At 55.6% G+C, this 20,121-nt stretch overlaps 2 protein-coding genes across 2 annotated transcripts in view; both read left to right on the forward strand.

Annotated features, from left to right (window-relative positions):
- Nucleotides 1–8,763, forward strand: part of ENPP7 (ectonucleotide pyrophosphatase/phosphodiesterase 7) — a 94,198-nt gene extending 85,435 nt beyond the window's left edge. The window contains exons 3-8 of the mRNA XM_030462106.1: nt 3,152–3,349; nt 5,091–5,236; nt 6,008–6,628; nt 7,232–7,647; nt 7,834–7,939; nt 8,560–8,763. Coding sequence (XP_030317966.1) covers nt 3,152–3,349; nt 5,091–5,236; nt 6,008–6,628; nt 7,232–7,647; nt 7,834–7,939; nt 8,560–8,763 — 1,691 coding nt within the window. The remainder of the gene's footprint in view (nt 1–3,151; nt 3,350–5,090; nt 5,237–6,007; nt 6,629–7,231; nt 7,648–7,833; nt 7,940–8,559) is intronic.
- Nucleotides 8,764–14,021: 5,258 nt separating this feature from the next.
- On the forward strand, nt 14,022–17,998 carry CBX2 (chromobox 2). Its single transcript, XM_030461936.1, has 5 exons — nt 14,022–14,093; nt 14,186–14,229; nt 14,730–14,795; nt 16,150–16,219; nt 16,685–17,998. Exons 1-5 carry the CDS (start codon nt 14,022–14,024, stop codon nt 17,996–17,998), a joined length of 1,566 nt encoding a protein of 521 aa, XP_030317796.1.
- The last annotated feature ends 2,123 nt before the right edge of the window (nt 17,999–20,121 follow it).

Consider the following 20,121-nt stretch of genomic DNA (forward strand, 5'->3'; position numbering starts at 1 on the left):
GATCTCCCTTCTCCCACCGGGGCTGCAATCATATCCCCAATCCCAGGAAGCTGCCTCGCCCGGGGCTGGGTCCAGTGCCAGGTGCCACGGCCCCAGCTGGGTCCTCCTCAGGCTTTCCCGGCTCAGCAAGGCGGGTGGTGTGATGTGGGGGACCCCCTGCAGCCCCCACCATGCTCTTACAGCCCTCTGACAAGTGGGTCCAGCTCCGCAGCCACACGCGTGGTGACACCGCAGCTCCCATGCCCACCCCCCCCAGCCCCGGGGTGCTCAGAGGCACAGAGGGAGCAGTTTCACACCCAAATTCTGGGTACAGGCCCTGCCGGAGGAGCCCCTGCAGCAACCAAAGCTGCTTTTCCAACCTCCTCTCACTTTTCCACAGCCTTTACGAGCTGTTTGGCTGGAGCATCTTCCTCCCTCCATCTGCCTCAGGGTTCTGGCCAAGTCCTGGCTGCTCCTGGCTTTTCATTCCATGCACACACGGTCACGGCTGCTCCACACCGGCCTCTGAAGCCTTTATCAGCATTTGCTTCTTCTTCACCCCAGCTCCCTGGCCATGGAATGAGGCAGCCCAGACACCCACAGCCAGCACTGATTCCCTTGGACCACAGAGGGGGAACAAACCCAGGTACCTGCTCTGCCTGGGAACCACCTCCTCCCCAAGGGCTGCCCTCACCTATGCAGCTGCACTCTGCTGGGAGCAGGGCAGGGGCTGCTCCCCACCCAACAACCCCCCCCAAACCTCTCAGGTTCCTCCAGCCCCCAGTAGCTCCACCCAACACTGAGTAGCTCTCTGTATGCCTCTGCAGCCACTCTGGACCCACTCAGTGGCAGAGCTCCTGCCCTGCTCACCAGAGCAGTGTTATGACTTTGACCAGGAGGTCCTGGCACTAAGATAGCTTATGATGTTGAGGATCTCATCTCAGCTCTTGGTGCTGGGACAATCACATGCTGAGTGCCACACACCAATGCCCCAGCCATGGGGACAGCACAAGGCACCTACAGCACAGAGCTACTCCGGGCAAGACAGTGAGAGAGCAACAGAAAAACACCCACTTGCTACACCACATGCAAGCACAGCATTGCCAGCCTGCAGTGATCCTGTCCTTCAGCAACCCCACAACCATCGGGCAAGGGGTCTCCCTGCAGCTCAGCCTTTTTTCAGGTGAATCAGACAGCCAGAAACCCTGCACACATCCATCCTACCTGTCCTGCAGTAGCTCTGGCTCAGCCCCAGCTTGCTGCCATCCCAACACTTCCTCTCTCTATGCTCAGGCATGGAGGGCTTTTATACAGTGCCCCCACCCTCCCTTTCCAGCCCCTCACCTGCAGAGTCCCACCCAGCCTCAGCTGACCCACCTGAGGAAGCAGCTCAGGCCATGCTGGTAATGGATCCTTGCAGAGCCAAATGACCCCTCATGTGGCACAAACTGTGACATTCCTGACTGAAATTCAATTTGCATCCCTGAAAAATTTGCAATTTTATTTTCCCTTAGGAAAAAAAAAAAAAAAGCTGCCCATGACACAATAGCCCTGGAGCAGCCACAGCCCCTCAGACACATCAGCTGGCAGGATAAGTGCCTGAAGTGCTGCTGGTGCAAGATCAACAGCATCAGCCTGTTCAGCTGGGGATGGATGCTCTCCCCGGGCAGGGTGACCAAAGGTGATGTTCTTTATCAGCAGAGAATGCTGATAACAAGATAGTTCCTTGAGCAAACTGCAATGCTGGGGCTGGCAGAGTGGGCTGCCTGGCCAACAGCTCTTCTCCTGCTGCTCTCCACTCTCTGGACACACAAATACTGGCATGGACAAGCAGGACCCCAGCAGAACAACCCCTGGCCAAGCCGAGGCTGCCCTGACATCCCAGTCACACCAGCAGCCTCTGGCTTTGCTGTGCCCAGCAAAGAGCTCTGGCTCCCAGCAGAGCTCACACCTCCACCCCAGCAGGATTCACCCCGCTCCTTGCAGGGGCCTTTCCTCTTGAGCTGCTGTCAGCCCAACACCCCCAAGCCCTCTGTTAGCAGATGCAGGAGTAGTAGATCACTCAAGGCTCAGAGTGGGCTCCATCCCACCACAGCATGGATGAACCATAGCATGTGTGTGAGAGTCACCTTCCCAGCTCACTCCTGGGAGAGAAATGCCAAGAAATTCCCCAGACAGGGCTTGGGAAACCAGCAGGGACATGGCTCTGCTCAGCAAGGGAAGGGAATAGCTTGGCAATTAGGGAGCAAAGCATATAGGAATAAATCTGGAACCTGAACAGAAGAAGATCAGCAAAGATACAAAGGTTGAGAGTTCAGACCCTGGGGAGCCAAGTCCACCTCTGTCAGATAAAGCTACAAAAGCCTGGAACTCAGTTTTGCTGATAAATGAGTTGTCAGCAATGATTAAAGTCATAAAAGCAGCAAATTCCGATAAAATGGGACACTGATACTGTGAAGCTCAGCAACACACAATAAGATGAGTGTCACTGCAAGGAGCAGCAGAACTCAGGTAGTGGGATCTGGGCTGATGGGACATGGGGGCTTCAGACCCTCTGGAGCATCTTTGGGGGTTACTGGCACTGCTAGGATTCAGGCAGGAGCCTTCTCCCCCAGCACGTACAGAAACACACTCAAGGACATCAAGGAAAACCAAACTCTTTTCTGAGCCACTGAACACCTCTCTCGAGGTGGATGAGGAGCCCTGGTAGTGGGGATGAGCTGCCTTTTGAAGTTGAATTACTGACCCAGGAGCAGGGCACCAAAAGCCAGGAGTGTGTCAGTGACCTGGGCTCCAGGGAACCCCCGCAGGGGAAGGACAGTGGTGGGGGCACGGGGTGGTAGACTCCTCACAGCCTCCTGCCACCTGCCCATGGGCAGCACCTTCCCATCCTCTACAGGAGGGAATACTTCCCATACCTGACAGTGCTGACGGAGGAGGCAGATCTTGGGTTGTACCCAGAAGGAAATCTAAGGTAATCTACATCGACTAGACAAAAAAACAGAGAGGCTCATTCTGATATGAAGTGATCAACAACTTTCAGATTAGATAAAAACTGAACTTAGTCCCATCCCGTGTGTTATAAAGTGACCTCTCTGGATGCCTGGGCTGTTGCATTTCGAGGACATGATGTTCATCTCCCTGGCACTCCTATTTGCTGCCCTCCCTTTAGCAAGAGGCATCCCCCTGCAGCAGGTATCCACCCGCAGCAAACTCCTCCTGGTGTCTTTCGATGGCTTTCGATGGAACTACGACCAGGACGTGGACACCCCCAACCTGGACACCATGGCTGTGGAGGGGGTGAAGGCTCAGTACATGACTCCCACCTTCATCACCATCACCAGCCCCTGCCACTTCACACTGCTGACCGGTGAGTTCCCAGTGTCCCGCAGCCAGAGACACCACAGGCCTCAGCAGCACCAAAAAAAGCTCACAAAATAGGCATATTTTGGAAATGCAGCAAGAGACAAAGCAGTAATTGCAGAAAGTGATGAGACCTGAAGATTCATTTATGGGAGGTAAATAACTCCTGATATGGTAGGAATGATGGCACCACCACCTCGAGGAGGTCACCCCACCAGGGCTCATCCCCGAGTCCTGCTCTAACCACAGCTCAGGTCAGCTCGTTCATACATTTCACTCCTGCTGCATTCCATCTGCAGCTGAAGCTGTTGCTGGACCTATGGTCTCTATAGGTCTCCTGATTTCCTGATGGCACTTTTGCTCATCCAGTCCCATTGCAGAGGCTGGGATCTCCTCTCCTTGTTCATTCCTGCAGCCTCCAGACACCCCTTCTGTGTTTTGAGCCATTTCCTCCTCTTTCATTATGGGAAAGCCTATAGTTAAATTTACTTGCACTTCCCAATCTACTGGAGTCACAAAACAGATTAAAGTACAGCTCATGAGGCTTCATTTACTTCACTCAGTAGTGCTAAGCTCTGGCACAAGTTAGTTTCACACTACTGTGTTCTCCCTTTGTTTTTATTAGCCCAGCTGCCTTGTTTATTTTACACAGGTGCTGGATATTGATGGCCTCTAATCTGTGCATATATTTGAGTACAACACTTCCTGCAGTGTTGCAAACACACAAATACGATTACAAAGGCACAAATATAGAATAATCTCCCACAATATTCTCCTAATCAGTCAGTGAGAGACAAGACAGTAGCTGCAGGAAGGGGCAGAGCTGAACCTGGATTTATCAAAGGTAAATAGCACCAGACCATAGCTCCCTTCAATAAGATAAATTATTTTTTAAACAAGGGAGATGCACTAAATTTAATCATTCTGGACTTCAGTAATATATCTGACACAGTGCCACCCAGGAAATCATCAGTTAAGATGAGGATGAGGAAGCTTAGTGCAAAATCCAGCATGGTGAAAGGATGGGCAGGTGATGCTGAGAGGAGGTTGTCAAGCTGGAGGGAAGGCAACAGGGGAATTCCTGAAGAATCGATTTTGGAGCCAAACTTATTTAAGATTTTCATTAATAACCTTGGCATAAAAGAGTGGAACACACTAATAAAATCTGCAGAGGAGAGCAGGCAGGGAGGAAGTGTCAAGACAGGAGAGGACGGGGACGTGGTACAGAAGTAACTGAGCAGCCTTCAGGACCAGAATAACAGAAAGAGCAGGAAATGCAATACTACTAAGTGCAAATCCTTTGTTTCTAATGGGAATTTCTGTTGCATGCTGACCTCACTGGCTGTGAACAACAGAGAAAGCAGAGCACCACGGGATAAAGGTGTTTTAAGGCAGGATAGCAGTACACCCCACCTGCACTGAGAGGAGTGGGAGGAATTGCAGGAGGCTCTGGCACCTCCAGGGGGAGGGTGCCCCAGATTAGGGTCTGGGGGAGACCCCCTGGGGTCAAACCCCCCCCGTGAGGGGCAGCCACTCCCCAGCATCTTGTTCCCTGTCCTGGAAACCCCACTTGACAGGGAGCAGGAGGAGGAAGGAGGCAAACCAGAGGTGATGGGAGGGCTGGGATGGGATGTGAGGGGCAGAAGCTCCTCGCTGACCCTTAGCCCACCCATTGCCCAGCACAAGACTGAGACCCCCCCTCCAGCCACAGCCCAGCTCACCCCTGTCTCCTCCACCTCTCATGGCAGGGCGATACCTGGAGAACCATGGGGTGATTCACAACATGTGGTTTGACACCAAGACAGGGGTAAAGCTGCCCTACTACAGCACGCAAGGTGTGGACAGCTGGTGGGACAATGGCAGCCTGCCCATCTGGATCACTGCCCAGAGACAGGTAAGTGCAGCATCCCCCCTGCACCCATGGACCCTGCCTGGCTGGGTAGGAAAAGCTACAGGCAAGCCACGATCTCTAGTGGCCATGAGCTAACATCCTCCCTGAAAACGACAGGCTAATTAGAACTGAAAAAAAAAAAAATCCCCAGACACAGGCAGGAATAATTATGATCATTCTATTAAAAATAGCAAAAAATAATAGATGCATTTCAGCTTTATTAAGACATTAATAGAACAGGTTCTCCTTTTCTTCATCTGGTTCACTAGGGAACATCACAAGCCTGAGGTTTCATACCTTCCAAGACACAAAGCTCCTTTCCACAGCCACATCCAGGACCTGAGTGTGGCAGTGTCAGGAGCTGGTCCCCTCCTCACTGGGAAGTGCAGCAAGCCTTTCCTGGAACCCAGTAAGACCTTGCATCTGGCTTTGAGACAGGACCTGAGACCTGTATTTTGGCCTGTATTTACCTGTCAAATCATCCCCACTGACCTTAAGGTGGGTGACTGGAGTGAAACACGCCTTTGTGTCTCAGTGGTCAGGAGCTGGAGGGGCCACGCAAGGTACAGACAGGTCACTGCTCCCAAAGTTATACCTAGTGTTACTGTGCTGCGAAGGACAGTGCTCTCAATTAATCACTTATAATTGGCAATAAGCATCATTAGAGGCAGAGGTAGACATTAAGGGGCTGAAGGAACTAGCTGCATCAGTAGGTGGTTGCACTGACATGAGGAGATTCTGCCAAGTGAGTTTATGCAATGTCTCCACTAACAGGGCTTAAAGACAGGCTCGATCCATTTCCCTGGAGGAAGAGCAAAATATCAAGGGGAAGAAGTGAACATGAAGCTGGTGGAGCCCCCCCTGTTCTACTACAGCAATGAAACCAACTGGAGAGAGAGCATTGACACCGTCATGAAATGGTTCACAGTGAACAACCTCGACTTCATCGCTCTCTACTTCGGGGAGCCAGACTCAGCAGGACACAAGTTTGGCCCTGAATCCAAGCAGAGGAAAAACATGATTAAGCAGGTGGACAGAACTGTGGGTTACTTGAGGCAGCAGATCAGGGAAAGTGGCCTGCAATCAAACCTCAACCTCATCATCACATCTGACCACGGGATGGAGACTGTCATAAAGACCAACGAGATTCACATCAAAGAAGTGGAGAACTTCACATTCAAAGACATCGCATTCGAACTCTTAGATTATGGACCAAATGGTCTCCTGGTGCCAAAAGAAGGAAAATTAGAGCATGTGTATTCAGTCCTGAAGAATGCCCACCCAAACTTACACGTGTACAAGAAAGAAGAGTTCCCAAAGAGATTCCACTATGCCAACCATTCCCGGATCACCCCGCTCATACTGTACAGCGATCCAGGATATGTGATCCATGGGGTAAGGTATATGCTCAGACCTGTCTTACTGTCTTTTGGGAATCTTCCTTTCTTTTCGTCTCCTCATGGCACCCCAGTTCTGACCCAGCTTTATGCTTTCATATTGATGAGTTACCCTCCAACCACAGAAATCCCAGCCTTGTATAAAGACCAACTCTGCTGTTCAGACAAAAAAATTGGGCCCAAAAGTTTTGGAGCAGGACTTGCATGAGCCCAGAGTACCAGCTGCAGGATCCTCTGCTAGCCTGGCATTACAGGAAGGCCTAAAGTCAAGGGCAGCAGGCAGCTCCCCAGGGTGAAGCCCTCAGTACAACATTTGGATGCCTTGGTGTTCAGGGAGAGAACTTGCAAGGTGTAATTGCTTGGTAGCTGTGTATGGGCAGCGCCCTTCAGCTTCTGCAAAGTTTAACAGTATCAGCTCGACCTCAAAGTCACAGAACAGACCGCTGAGCACTGTGGCAGCAAAAAATGGCTCTGGGAGCCCCGTGCAACAGAGCCGGAGGCACCCAAGCAGTGCTGCAGCTTCCGTGCTGCACCACCACCTCCCAAGACCGTGCTGGGGGGACTAAAGGGTTTGGGCACTCACACCTTCTATCCCTTTCAGAGATACAAGGTCCAGCTTAACAAAGGGGAACACGGCTTCGACAACGAGAACATGAACATGAAAACCATCTTCCGTGCCGTGGGGCCAGCCTTCAAGCAGGGGCTGGTGGTCGAGCCCTTCGAAAGCATCAATGTCTACGCCCTCCTCTGCGAGCTGCTGGGCATCATCCCCGAGCCCCACGACGGCTCCCTGGAGGTCATGAAGCCCATGCTGCGTGAGTCTGCGGGCACCGGGAGAGGGCACCGGGAGCGGGCGCCGCCGGGTCTGCTCGAGATTCCCGCGGGGACAGCGACATCTGGTGGCATCGGGGGCTCCCGCCACCTCCCGGGGGCTCCGTGTCACCGGCCCCGTCCGTGCCTCCATCCCGGCCCCATCGCAGCACGCTGCCGTTTGCTGTGCCCGCCCCCGCGGCCCCGGTAACCGGGCGGGTTTCTCGTTAAATGCACCGAAACGTCCTGGCCGCCTCAGCAGAGGGAGGCTCAGGACCCCGCATTCCCCGCACGGATAGACACCCCCCCGCAGAGGGGGAAGGGGCTGCGGGTCTCCCGGGCTGGGTTCAGTTCCCCCCCCTCAACACTGAACTCTCCCTCTCGGCACTGCAGGTTCAAGCGCTCCTCTCCCCGCTGCCAAGAAGCTGGAGGTGGTGCTGGGAATTGCTCTGGTTCTGAGCTTCTGGGGAGGAATCCACTAACCCCACCCCCCCGCCAGGTAACTGACCCCCAAAGCCGTCCAGAACCCCTCTGAAGGGCAGCCACATGCCCTGTTTGGTCACTCTGGGTTTTGTCCAGCTCTGGAGCTGCACTTTGCCCCTGCGGGGTTCAGCAGAACCTGAGCACCCCAAGCAGCGGGGTTGGGTGCACAAGGCCCTCATACAAAGCCAAACTTCTCTCTACAGGACTAAGCTCAGGACCCCTCAGCCCAGCCGGGCCTTAGGGGACAGAGAGCAGAACCCCCGAGCCCCCAGCGTTAGTGTGGCTGCTGCCCCGGCCCCATCCCAGATGCTGAAGTACTTCTCCCCAGCCCTGTGCCTCATCTCTGGGGCTCAATAAATATCTGTTGCCATAGAGACTCGGTTCTGCCTTCGCCGCATCACCCAACGAGATGAAACAAGAGACGCACACGCTCCACCCGGGAAAACAGGAAGAAAATGTTTTGGCTTGAAACCCTGCTGGGGGTGGGGGTCAGACCGGTAGCAAACAACGGGGAGGCTCCAAAAGGGGAGCCACGAGCCAGCGCTGCAAACTAATAGTAAGAATATTATTAATAATAATTATAGAATAGCAGTTTTTCCAGGGAGCCTGCTGGTGACCTTGTGACTCCTCGTGCAGGACAGCAGCACTGTGCTTGTTTTACAGCCAGAAGCACCGGGCTTGGCTGGGGGCTGGTCTGTCCGAGCCCCGGTGGTCACACTGAGCTCGCAGCCCATCACCGGGTGTCCCCTGTGGCCGGTACAGAGCAGGATGCTTGTAGAGCTGGACCCAGCCTGGTTCCCAGACTACGTGGAGTTTCTAGTGAGCAACGTCCGGCTGTGAATCCTTCCCTAACGACTGACTTTTGCCTCAGATGTCAAAGGGAATTAGTTCAGCCCCTGATCCCATAGACAGCATGTCAGGGAGATGGGGCTTAATCAGAGGAGGAAAATACCGCTCTGGCTGAAGGCTGAGCCCTGCTAGGAAGATTTCCATTGCCCCTGAGATCAGACCGTTTGTCGTTAGGTATGCCCTGGAGAAATTCTTTTCACTCCAAGGGAGAGGGGGGGGCCAGAAAAAAGAAAGCACTCAACACTGTGCTTCTTCAGTCACACTGTATTCACATTACAGAACATCCTCTGAAGTCCGACTCTGAGTACCGCGGGAACCGGGAGGAACCCCCTCCCTGGCCCTGCTTCTTCATCCTCCCCCTGATCCCCTCTCCCCAGACACCCACACACGGGTCCGGGACTGGCCCTTGCTCCTGTCCCAGCCTTCGCCGCGTGTCTGGTAGTCCCGGAGCAGTACCGGTAGCCGGCGAGCGGTGGCTCCCGAGCCGCGCTCACCGTCCGGTGCCCCCCCGGGGGGTGAACCTGGGACCCACCTCTGACAGTCGCCAAGGCCGGAGCGCTGCCCAGCACCCGGCACGCATCGCAGCTCCGGCTACACCAGGACACGCGGGGCTGCGCCAGGAGATGATGCCCTGGAGATCCATGTTACAGACTCACTTAAACCTTCCGGTCCTTTCCTCCCCTCTAACACAGTCCCGCAATGAGGGATGCTTCAAAGCTCTGGGATGAGGCAGATTCTCGCTCACCCCACCCCTACCCCCCGTGGGTGTGAGAAGATTTAACCCCACAGACACGCACATCACTGACAGTCCGAACCAGCCACTGTCCCCTGGACAGGATCCAGACCAGCCTTTCCCCCAACAAACCCCGGAATCCAGAAGACACTGACAAATTTTGTGCCTTTCTTCAAGCCTTTCCCAGCCCCTCCCGTTGCAGCTCGCACCTCGTCCGCTTTCACCACGCGATGTTTCCAGCAGACGTTCACCCCACAGACAAAGCCCTGCGTGGCCTTGCCAAAAAACCCGGCACTGGTTCGTGCTGGTGGCTGCAGCAGCTTCCCCACGCTCAGCCCAGCTCCCTGCTCTGCCCCTGCTACATCTCCCCCCGCCGTCCCTCCCAGACCCACTAATTCATCCCCCCGCCCCCCTCCCGGGCTGGGGGTCACACAGCAGGCAGGGCCCCGCTGGGTATTGCATCCCAATTTGCTATGCATTTCCACACCATTTGCTTCCCTTTCTTTTTCCTGCACTAGAAAGACGCTTGCTGCCCAGGGGTCCCCACCGCTCCAAGATGGTAACAGCACAACAAACATATACATACACGTATTTATTTATGGCATACACACAGTCCGCAGGAAAACCGCTGCCTCTTCAAGTGCCCGCTCTGGGGGGATGACACGTGTTCCTACAACTCCCGCACACGGCCATAGAACACGAGGTGCTCGCTGGCCACCCCACCCCGCAAGATGCACAGCTCCAAACCCCACCGCACTCGGCTGCGGTGCCCAAATGATATGCAGATCTCTGTGCTTCAATTGGCTGATGCCTTGGGAAAACAACCACCATTTGCCCACAACAAATATGGCTCCCGTGGCCCAGCCGCTCCCCAGCCTGGCCCCAGCCTCATCCTTGGAAGTCAGGAATATTACACGGGCTTGGCACCCCCTCAAGAACCCCCCAGCCAGGAGACATCTGAGCCCGCAGCGCCAGGGGAAGCACCGGGCACCCTGACAGTGCTGGGTCCAGGCACAATGACAGGGACCAGGCTCCCTGCAGAACATCCACAGCCCTCACCCCCACCTTGTGCCCCCTCATCCAGGGGTCTTTGCTTTGTGGAACCCTCGGCAGCAACCACATCAATCATCACTGGTACCCAGCCCGGCCCTGCCCCACTCACGCCTGAAGCTCTGCTCACATGACAGCTCCAAACCCTTGGACCCATCAGAAGTGCCACGGATTTCATTGGGAAAGGTCTAGTCTTGGGGTGACCACCTTCCTCTGACAGCAAACCCACAGCCTGACAGCCCCCCACTACCGATACAACAGCATTCCTGGGATGTCTGACATAGTTGGGAAGAGCTACAAAATTATGTCCCACCAGATTAGTTCAGGAGTCGGAGCCTCATTTTTAAGATGCCAAAGGCTTTCTCAGTGGCTGCTGAGTTCATTGTCACTTAGCTCGGCTGGAGCTGGGGAATGTGGCAGCCAAGACATTTACTGCAAGTTCCCAAGTTCCTCCAAAAAGGTGAAGTCTCAGTCAGGGGATAGGGAATGCTGAACCCAGGCCCAAAGGGGGCAGCAGCGGGTGGGCACCCCCTCCAGCCTCTGCAGCTCTGCCCAGCAAATCGCTGTCCCTCGGACAGTCCCCCCCATCCGACTCAGCAGAAAAGGAACATTCAGGACCTGCCACTTCCCAGTTTTCTCTTCCTAATGGCAGCCCTGCTTGCTCTCACCACCCCTGCCTTTCCTGGGGGAGCTGGGGGCAGCAGCAGCTGGGCAAGGCTAAAAGGCACCCAGGAGCCGGGTTTTGGGGGGGGGGGTTTTGGTGTTTTCTTTGTTGGTTTGTTGGGGTTTTTTATCACTAAAACATCCCGAAATGCCAAAGAAAAAAATGGACAAAGCTGGGCCAGCACCCCCAGCACCGGGAAGGGGCAGACAGCTACACTTCCAGAATGCTAATTTTGCTATTGCTCAGGCCGAGAAAAAATGCTCCTACTTACAAGGTAAAAAACTCGCAAGATTTTAACATATAAACAAATACAGGATTTTAAAAATAATTATTTGCTTCTTGCTGTTGCAGATCTTCAAAGCTAAAAGTTCAGATGTTTTTACTGCTAATGATTTGTTTTCTTCCCTTTTCTGACAGAGGAAAAAAAAAAAAAAAAAGTGAGATTTTTCATTTAAAGACATCAAATAATGGGCAACCTGCAATCAGCCTGAGAAAGCTGCCAGCCCAGAGCAGGGGGCAGCAAGGGTGTGTGCTTTGTGCTCCTGGAAACACCCGCCCTGCCCTGGCCATCACACACAGCTTGCAAACTACACAAAACAACCTGCAGCTCCAGACTGGGGCAAACTGGCAGAAAGGAAGGAGGAGCCCTCTGCAGACCAGGATTTAAATCTCTGTGAGTCTGAGATGTCATGTCCAGGGAGCCCTTTCTCCCCTCAACAGGCCAAGGGGACTCAGCTCCCCATCGAGGCAGAGGCAGGAGAAGCAGAAACGCAGGAGCCTTGGGGTTGCACAGAGATAAGGAAACGTGGGACATTTCAATTTCTCGGGGCTGGCCACCGGGGCTCAGGGACAAAGTCACAGGCACCACACATCATCCCCACTGAGACCCCAATGCCGAGGGCTGATCCCGCTTCGTATCCCGGTCTCTCCCAGCTCGGCAAGCAGGGAACAGAGCACCCCACTCCCCCCGGCCTCTCCTCCTTCGTTCCAGGAGGGCAGAGAGCCGCAATCCTGACCCTGCCTCCTAGCGAGAACCTCAAGAACCCCAGCACCGAGGGGCGGGAGGGGAGAACAGCCCACCCGGCCTTCCCCGAATCTGGGCTCCTTTCCCTGGGGTGCCAGGGAGCCGGATCCCGGTGGCCGGGAGAGCCCCAGGCACAGTTGGTCCCTGTGCGCGGAGATGGAGAGGGGCACACCGCTGGGTTTCTGGTTTGGGTTTCTTTTGTTTTGTTTTGTTTTTTTACTAAAATTTAAGATGTGCTGCACACAAAGAGCAGAGCTGATGAAAGGTAAATTAACTCTAAAGAAATAAAAAAGTGCGGTGCTGGGATACATTCCTGTGTCACCTTGAGTTATTAAAAAAAAACCAACAGCAACAAAAAAACCCACCAAAAATAAACCAAATCAAAACCCTTCTAAACAGTTCTTTTCCTGGCCAGCGCACAACCACAGCAATTGTAAAAAGAAAACAATTAAACGTGATAGCAGTCAACCAAGGACGATTACCAGTATGAACCCAACACCCCAGACACAGCCGCTGTCCTACCGACCCCAAGCCAGTCCCGCTCTGCTAACCAAGTAGCTGTCTCCACCTTCCATCATGCAGGGGCTCCCCAGCAGCCAGGTCATCGCCTGCAGCGGGGACAGCCCAACGCGCCAACCTGGAGCTCAAAACGCTTTTGCAAACCCAGCATCGCTTACCGGAGACGGCACAGCCCGGGGCTGGCGCCAGGCCCCGTGCGCAGGACCCCCCATGGCCCGTCCTGGTCCCGCTCACTCCCCGCGCTCTGCGGGGCTACGGAAATTCATTTCCCTCTGGCTCCCGCACAGTTAATCGCAGGCTCCGGGCCCGCGGTTGTGAACTCCCTGAGGTGCTGACTCATCTTCTTCCATGCCTGTAAAGCACCATATTTCATTGCTCCACGCCCACCGCGCACAACCGCCGTGGAGTAGCTCCTCACGCCGCTTTGCACGCCCCGATGCCGTGCGGTGCCGCGGCGTGGGCCGGACCGCGGCGTGGCCGGTACCGCACCTAGTTCGTTAGCCAAACCGTTCGTTAGCACGGCCCGGTGGCGGGGAAAGGATTTTGGGCCAGGCCGTACCTGGCTCCCAGCCTGCGAACAGGCACCGCGCGATGGTTGCGGCCACCGCCGACGCCCTCCCAGGAAATGCGCTTTATTCCACTAAACCCAACCATGGCAGAGCCACACAAGTGCTGCCGCCACCCGCTCCGACCCGGCAGGGGCCGGGGGGGCTGCGCGGGACCTGCCCCCGGCCCGCGCCCTCCCCGCTGCTTTGTCCGCGGGAGGGACCTCGGCTTTGCAGCCGGAGACCGGACCTCTGCAGCCAAGACCGGGCAGGGGATACCCCCCTATGCTCCGCGGTGCCGATCCCCCGCGCTGTTATGCCGCCCCCGCCGTGCCCAGGGGAACAAAGCCCCTGCCGGGCTGTCCCCATTGTCCCCTCTCCGGCCGGGCAGTGGCCGCCCCCCGCGCGGGCAGGAAGGGGAGGGGTCGCGCACAGACAATGCCTCTCCCCCCCCTCACCCCCACCGCCGGTCCGCCCCGCCCTCCGCTCCCCATTGGCCAACGGGGAATTTGGGGAGCCCCCCCCCCCCCCTCCCCCTCCTCCTCCTCCTCCTCTGGCCCGTTCCCCCCCCCCTCCTCCCGCCGGGGGCGCGCACGCCGCATTGTGCCGGGGGGCGCGCGGGGATGGGGGGGCGGGGGCGCGCGCAGCCGCCGTCGGGGGCGCGCCTGGGGGCTCCCCTTGTGAGTGCGTGTGCGTGCGTGCGGGGCCGGGGCCATGGAGGAGCTGAGCAGCGTGGGAGAGCAGGTCTTCGCCGCGGAGTGCATCCTCAGCAAGCGGCTCCGCAAGGTGGGACCCGCCGCCCCCCCCCGCCGCCCCCCTCTCTCCCGACCTCCCCCCTCGGCAGCCGCTAACGCGGTTTTCCCCGTCTCTCTCCGCAGGGCAAGCTGGAGTACCTGGTCAAGTGGCGAGGCTGGTCCTCCAAGTGAGCGGGGCTGCGGTGCGCGGTGCTGTGCGCGGAACGGTGCGCGGCCGCGGGGGTACCGCCCGCCCGGTCGCTTTTGTTCGGGTCGCGCCGCTCCTTTTGTTTACAAATAAGCGCGGCCGCGGCCCGGCCCTCCCCGCTGCCGCGTGGGGCTTCGCTCCCCCATCCCCCCTAGACCGGGAACCTAGACCCTAGACACCCCCCGGCGGGCCGGCACCGGCCCCACACCCCCTCGATGAAACCGGAGCTTCCCCGGGATGCGCGGAACATTCCGCGGCGGCGTGGCCGCCCCCTCACCTATCTGCCCCCTCCCCCGGCCCGTTCTTCCCTACCCGCTTCACCGGGGGTACCGGCCCCCGGTGCAGGGATGCCCCGGTCTGCGCTGGTCCAGCGCCGCGTGCCCACGAGGGGCCCGTTTGGTTTGGGATGAACTCCCGGTACCGGGGGCGGTGGGGAGCACCGGCCCCCCGCTCTCGCCCAGTCCGTGTCTTCTGTTGCAGGCACAACAGCTGGGAACCCGAGGAGAACATCCTTGATCCAAGACTCCTCCTCGCTTTCCAAAAGAAGTGAGCAAACGATAAATATTTCTTACCGAACGATAAAGTCAATTAACTTCTAATTGGCTGCGCGTGCGGGGGAAGTTGTGGAAACAACAGGCTAAAGGTGGCCGTGCCTTTTATGGCCCAGACCTTTTGTTCACGTCCTGAAATCACAGACCAGGTCCATCCACCTTGGACACGTTTCTCCCCGGGCTGGGTAAACATGGAGGGTTCATGGCCCAGTCCACAATCCGGTTTGGCTCTGGTTCCACACCAGGAGCACGGCAGTGAGTTGGCTCTCATCAGCCGTCCCCTAGCTGGGCTCTTGCTGTGCTTGGGGGGGGAATGCAGGTCCCAGAGGGGAGACTGCACCTGGGACTGCAAAAACAGTGATCTTGGAAGGCCCCAAAATGTACATTGGGAGGGCACGGCTATGAGAGGGTGAGGAGGTAATGGGTGGGATAAAATGGTGTCCAATGTCGGGGCTGCTGCCCGGAGCTGAGTGGAGCACAGCGATTGTTTCACAGCTATTGTACACCAGGAACCACACATAGAGGTGAAAAAGTAGCCAGCTGGCTACAGCAAGAATAGCACTGCCAAGTATTTTGGGTCCATATTAATAAAAATTACTAAAGTTTATGACAGGATTTAATTATAACTTGTTTCTGGATCTTTTTTCTTTTTTCTTTTTTTTTTTAGGGATGGAACCTAGTGGCTAGCACAAGCAGTGTGGTGTTTAATTAGCTGTGTGTATTACACCTTAATGCTCCTATTTAAACAAAGAAATGCAGAATAGTATAGTGACCTGAAAACACTCACCTTGGGCTCTGTGTGGCCGCTGGCCTGGGCCACCACATCCACATCAGGAGATGCAGAAGACATGAAATGAGCCCAGCAAAGGAGAGAACTATCTTTGCTTTCCCATCTGCTCCAGTAAATCAGGGCAGATGCCTGCTGCTGAGCCAGCTGACCACCCCAACCTCCAGACAGCTGTCCTTGGTCTCAGCCCACAATTTTTCAAACCTTTTCCTCACTCTGTAGTTCTTTTCTCTTGCATTGCCTCCATGGCCCGAGTCTTCCAGTGACCTGTGGCCAGTCCCACAGGAAAACAGTCCAGGTGCCACATGGGGAAGGTTGAAAAGCACCATGTTCTGGGTTTCTGTACAGTTCTTGGGGCTTTTCAGCATGGTTTCAAGTAAGTGATCAAGCTCAGATCCTGTAAGATTGTCACCATGTCAGTAAGGGCTAAGGACACGTCCCAGCTGATGCTCAGAGATAACAGCATCCCAAGCAATTAATGGCATAAGAAAGGGAGGAACCAGGATGATCGTGGATGTTTCTTGCTTCCCTGAAAACACTGTCCTACTCATTGCTTTTTCAGGGAACACGAAAAAGAAGTGCAGAATCGGAAGAGGGGGAAGCGGCCCAGGGGCAGACCCAGGAAACACGTGGTGAGTCCTAGTGGTGGAAATCCACAACTGGGACAGCACTGGGGAGGCTCTGGCTGTGGAAGGCAGCAGTCAGCTTCTGTCTGCCAGTGAGGTGCAGTGGGTGCTCACCCTCCAGAGGATGGCAAGGACACAGTGATGCTGCAGACCCCATGTTAGGGGCTTTGAAGATTGTGGTGGTGGGTGGGTTGATGGGAGGACATCTCTTCATCACTGCTTTTGGCAGGAGAAAACAGTTCCCTAGCACCAGGGTCCTGCCTGCCATTTAAGCCTGGTTGGTTTTGTGTTGTACACTCCTTAACTCATTTTATGGCAGAGGATGAGCAGATCAACTGAAGTGGAGTGGAGAATGAGCCTGCTTGTGTCTGAGGCCCTTGGCCAGGCAACAGTGAAGGATTTGCAGTGGCCAGAATCATTCTTTGGTGACCTGTGTTAACTCTTTCCCTGCCTCTCTCCATTGCTTCACAGGAACCAGAGATGCCTGCAAAAACTAAGTCAAGTAGCTCTTCCTCCTCCACATCCTCCTCTTCCTCCTCCTCTGATGAAGAGGATGAAAGTGACCTGGAAGCAAAGAGAGGTCCCCGCAGCAGAGAGACTCACCCAGTACCCCAGAAGAAAGCTCAGATCTTGGTGGCAAAGCCTGACATGAAAGATGCTTCCAGGAAGAAGCGTGGGCGAAAACCTCTTCCCCCAGAGCAGAAAGCAGCTCGAAGGACAGTGAACCTGACAAAGGTGCTGAAAACATCCCGGAAAGAGGTTGGTGGCAGCAGCAAGCTGCTGGGAAAGCTGCAGCCCCAGCACAGCACACAGGGCTCAGGCATGGCCTTGCTGAAGGACCCACCAGGAGCCTTGGCTGGGCTCAGCACAGGGGGTTCATCTGCAGAGAACCTGCCCAACATGATGAAAAGTGGTTCAACCAGCCCCAGCCGGGCCATCAGCTGGCAGAGCTCCATCGTGCACTACATGAACAGGATGTCCCAAAGCCAGAACTCGGCAGAGACCTCGCCCCTGGGCAGGCTGGCACTGAAGGCCCAGGCATCCGGCAAGAGCAGCTTAGGGTTGGACTTAAAAATGAGGAACCAGAAAGGATCTGGGGAGCTTGGGCTCAGCATGCCGGGACCCAAGGCTGCCAAAGCTCCCGGCAGCGGCGCTGGAGGGGACCAGAAATCAGGGTTTCCTGCAGGAGGCCAAGTGATGCACAATGGCAGCAAGACACCAGCAAGCTCGTCTGGGGCCAGCAACCAGCCAGCCTCCAACCAGGAGCTGAACCTCCAAGCCCTGAACTTGCAGAGCGTCAAAAATGGTCCGAGTGGGGCCAGCGGGAGCAGCCTCCCTCGCCACCTCTGCAGCACCCTGGCCAAAGGTGGTGGCACAGCCCCCAGCGGGAAGGGCAGCGCAGTGGGCGCCGGGGTGAACACTGCTGGCACTGGTACTCTCTCAGGGGGGGACGGCAGCAAGAGTGAGAAGCACCGAGCAGGGGACAGGGACTTGGCCAAAACCAGCACGCAGGAGGGGCACACAGCCGTGGAGAACCGCAAGCCGGCCACGCTTTCCGAAATGAGCACAGGCGAGGAGACCAGCTCGGATTCGGACCGGGATTCGGCATCCTTCCCAGGCGTGGGTCAGAACATGTCTGTCTCTATCCAGACCAGCCAGGACTGGAAGCCCACCCGCAGCCTGATTGAGCACGTCTTTGTCACTGATGTCACCGCTAACCTGATCACTGTGACGGTCAAGGAGTCCCCCACCAGCGTTGGGTTTTTCAACCTACGGCAATACTGAGCCCAGGAGCATGAGAGGAGGGAGAGGGTCCTTCATCTTCTCCCTCAGCTTTGCCCAGCTCTTCCATCAGGTTTTTCTTTCTTCAAGTGAACTCAGAGACCTCATGAGACCTGCTGGGACTCATGTCCAGAGAGGCTTGAGAAAGCCACAGTGAAACCTGCTCAGAACTGCCAGCAGGCCAGTGGATCCCTCCTAGCTTCTCTCCATCTTCTCCAGAGCTGCTGTCCCAAGTGGAAGTGGCAGATGTCATTCTCTGGGCACAGGGGCACCTGGTGCTGCTGGGGGTGACAGGCTGGCAAATTTTGAGCCAGGCTTCACTGTACATGGGTTTCTTTGCTTTACAGCTTGAAATGGCAGATTACGAGGTCTGTGGCTCTCTGGCAGCAGGGAGAGGCTGTGGAGCTGCCATGGGCCAGGCTTATCCTCAAGAGAGGGAAAGCAGATCCTTTTCTTTCCTCTGGGCTCCCTGTCAATCCATCCGTGAGACACTGGGAGTCAAAAATCAATCCAAATGCAACCGCCCCTGCACCCAGTCCTTGGGGGTTTGGGGTGGCTGTACATGGGGGCTTTCAGGGTATGCTCAGCCCAGCCACCCCCCTGGGCGAGGTCACTTCCAATGATGGTGAAGTCCATGACATTTTCGTTGTGGTTTCCAGATGATAGGGAAATATTGTTTACATTTTTTATTAAGGAAAAATCCTTTTTTCTTTTTTTCTTTTTTTTCTTTTTTCTTTTTTTTTTGTCTTTTGAGGGAGGGGAACAAACCCAGTCTAGAGCAGACTGAATCCCAGATGCTATTGGTGATATGGGCTTCAAAGGTGCCTCTTTCAGAGCAGGGGGCAGTTGGCAGCAGGCATCTCCTTATCACCCAGAGAGGAGGACTTTCCCAAGGCTGGGAGTCAGCAGGAGCCACTGGCTTCTTCACAGTGACTTGATCTTTGGAGGAAAGTAAAGCCTAAATTGCCATGCAGCCTGGGGAGCCCCAGCACCTCTGCCTTGTCCCGGCATCACCAGCCTCTTCCCCCTCTACAGGCTCCAGGTGTTCATTGGGACCCAGCTGGGGAGTATATTTTTAAGTCTTGCCAAACACATGAACCCTTCCCACAGCAGGTAGGTTGGGACTGGGACTGCCCAGTGTCTGCCAGATCAGTGCTGGAGTTCAGGTAAAAAAAGCAGGGCCTGGGCAGAGCCAGGGCTGAGCCAACACCCCCTGGGTTTGACTCATGCTGAGCATCCCAAGGAGCAAAGGGGTTGGTGGCAGCCACTTGCCTTCATCCAGCCATCCTGGGTCCGCAGCTGGGTGTTCATTTTGGCTTGTAATTGCAAATGGCTTTTTTACAGAGGTCTTTTTCCCCGGCAAGATTAGCAGCAGTAGTTCAGGCAGAGTTTAGTAGCTTTCGAGGTCATTTTAGTTCTGTCAGTGCTGAACTCCCTCCTCAGAGGAGATGGAAAGCAGTGTGGCAGGTCTCAGTGTGTGGCTCAGTGTCCCCAAGGGCTGTCCTGCCCATCTCCAGGGGAGCTGCTGGCTTTGTGTGTGAACAGGCACAGCTTCAGAGGTCACCCTTGCTGGGTGACACCCTGGCACCAGGATGAGCATCAGTGCAAAGATTAATGGACCAAACTTGGGGCACAAGTGCTGCTGAGCCCGTCGAAGCATCAGCCCATGATTCTCAGGGGAAATGCAAAGCCAGCACCAGCTGCATGTGCTGCCTGGCTGGCCAAGGACTGTGGTTGTTCTCAAGTGGTGGCTGCAGCATCTACCAGAGGCTCCTGCTCTCCAGAGAAGCTCTCCCATTGCCTTGGCATTTGACCCCAGCTGTCCTGGGGCTCGGAGTTTGGTGGTTGGAGTTTGTTGTTCTGGAGCTGAGCACAGTGTTCTGCATGAGCTGGTAGCAAGCCAGGGTGAGTGGAAGCACATCCACATCTTGCAGAAGGACCTGTGCAGGCTTCTCAGAGCTCCAGCTCTGCCCAGGTGCAGCCAAGCAGCCTTGGGTGTCAGCCCTGCTCTGCTGCGTCGTTCTGCCAGGCAAAGGGCTGAAGGGAGAGGAGAGAGTGTTGTCCATGGAGGAGGTTCCCAAGGAGAGATTCTTTCGAGCTCCATGATGCCAAAACTTTACAGTCTG

The sequence above is a fragment of the Calypte anna genome, chromosome 18 (genome assembly GCF_003957555.1).
Source record: "Calypte anna isolate BGI_N300 chromosome 18, bCalAnn1_v1.p, whole genome shotgun sequence".
Classification (NCBI taxonomy): Eukaryota; Metazoa; Chordata; class Aves; order Apodiformes; family Trochilidae; genus Calypte; species Calypte anna.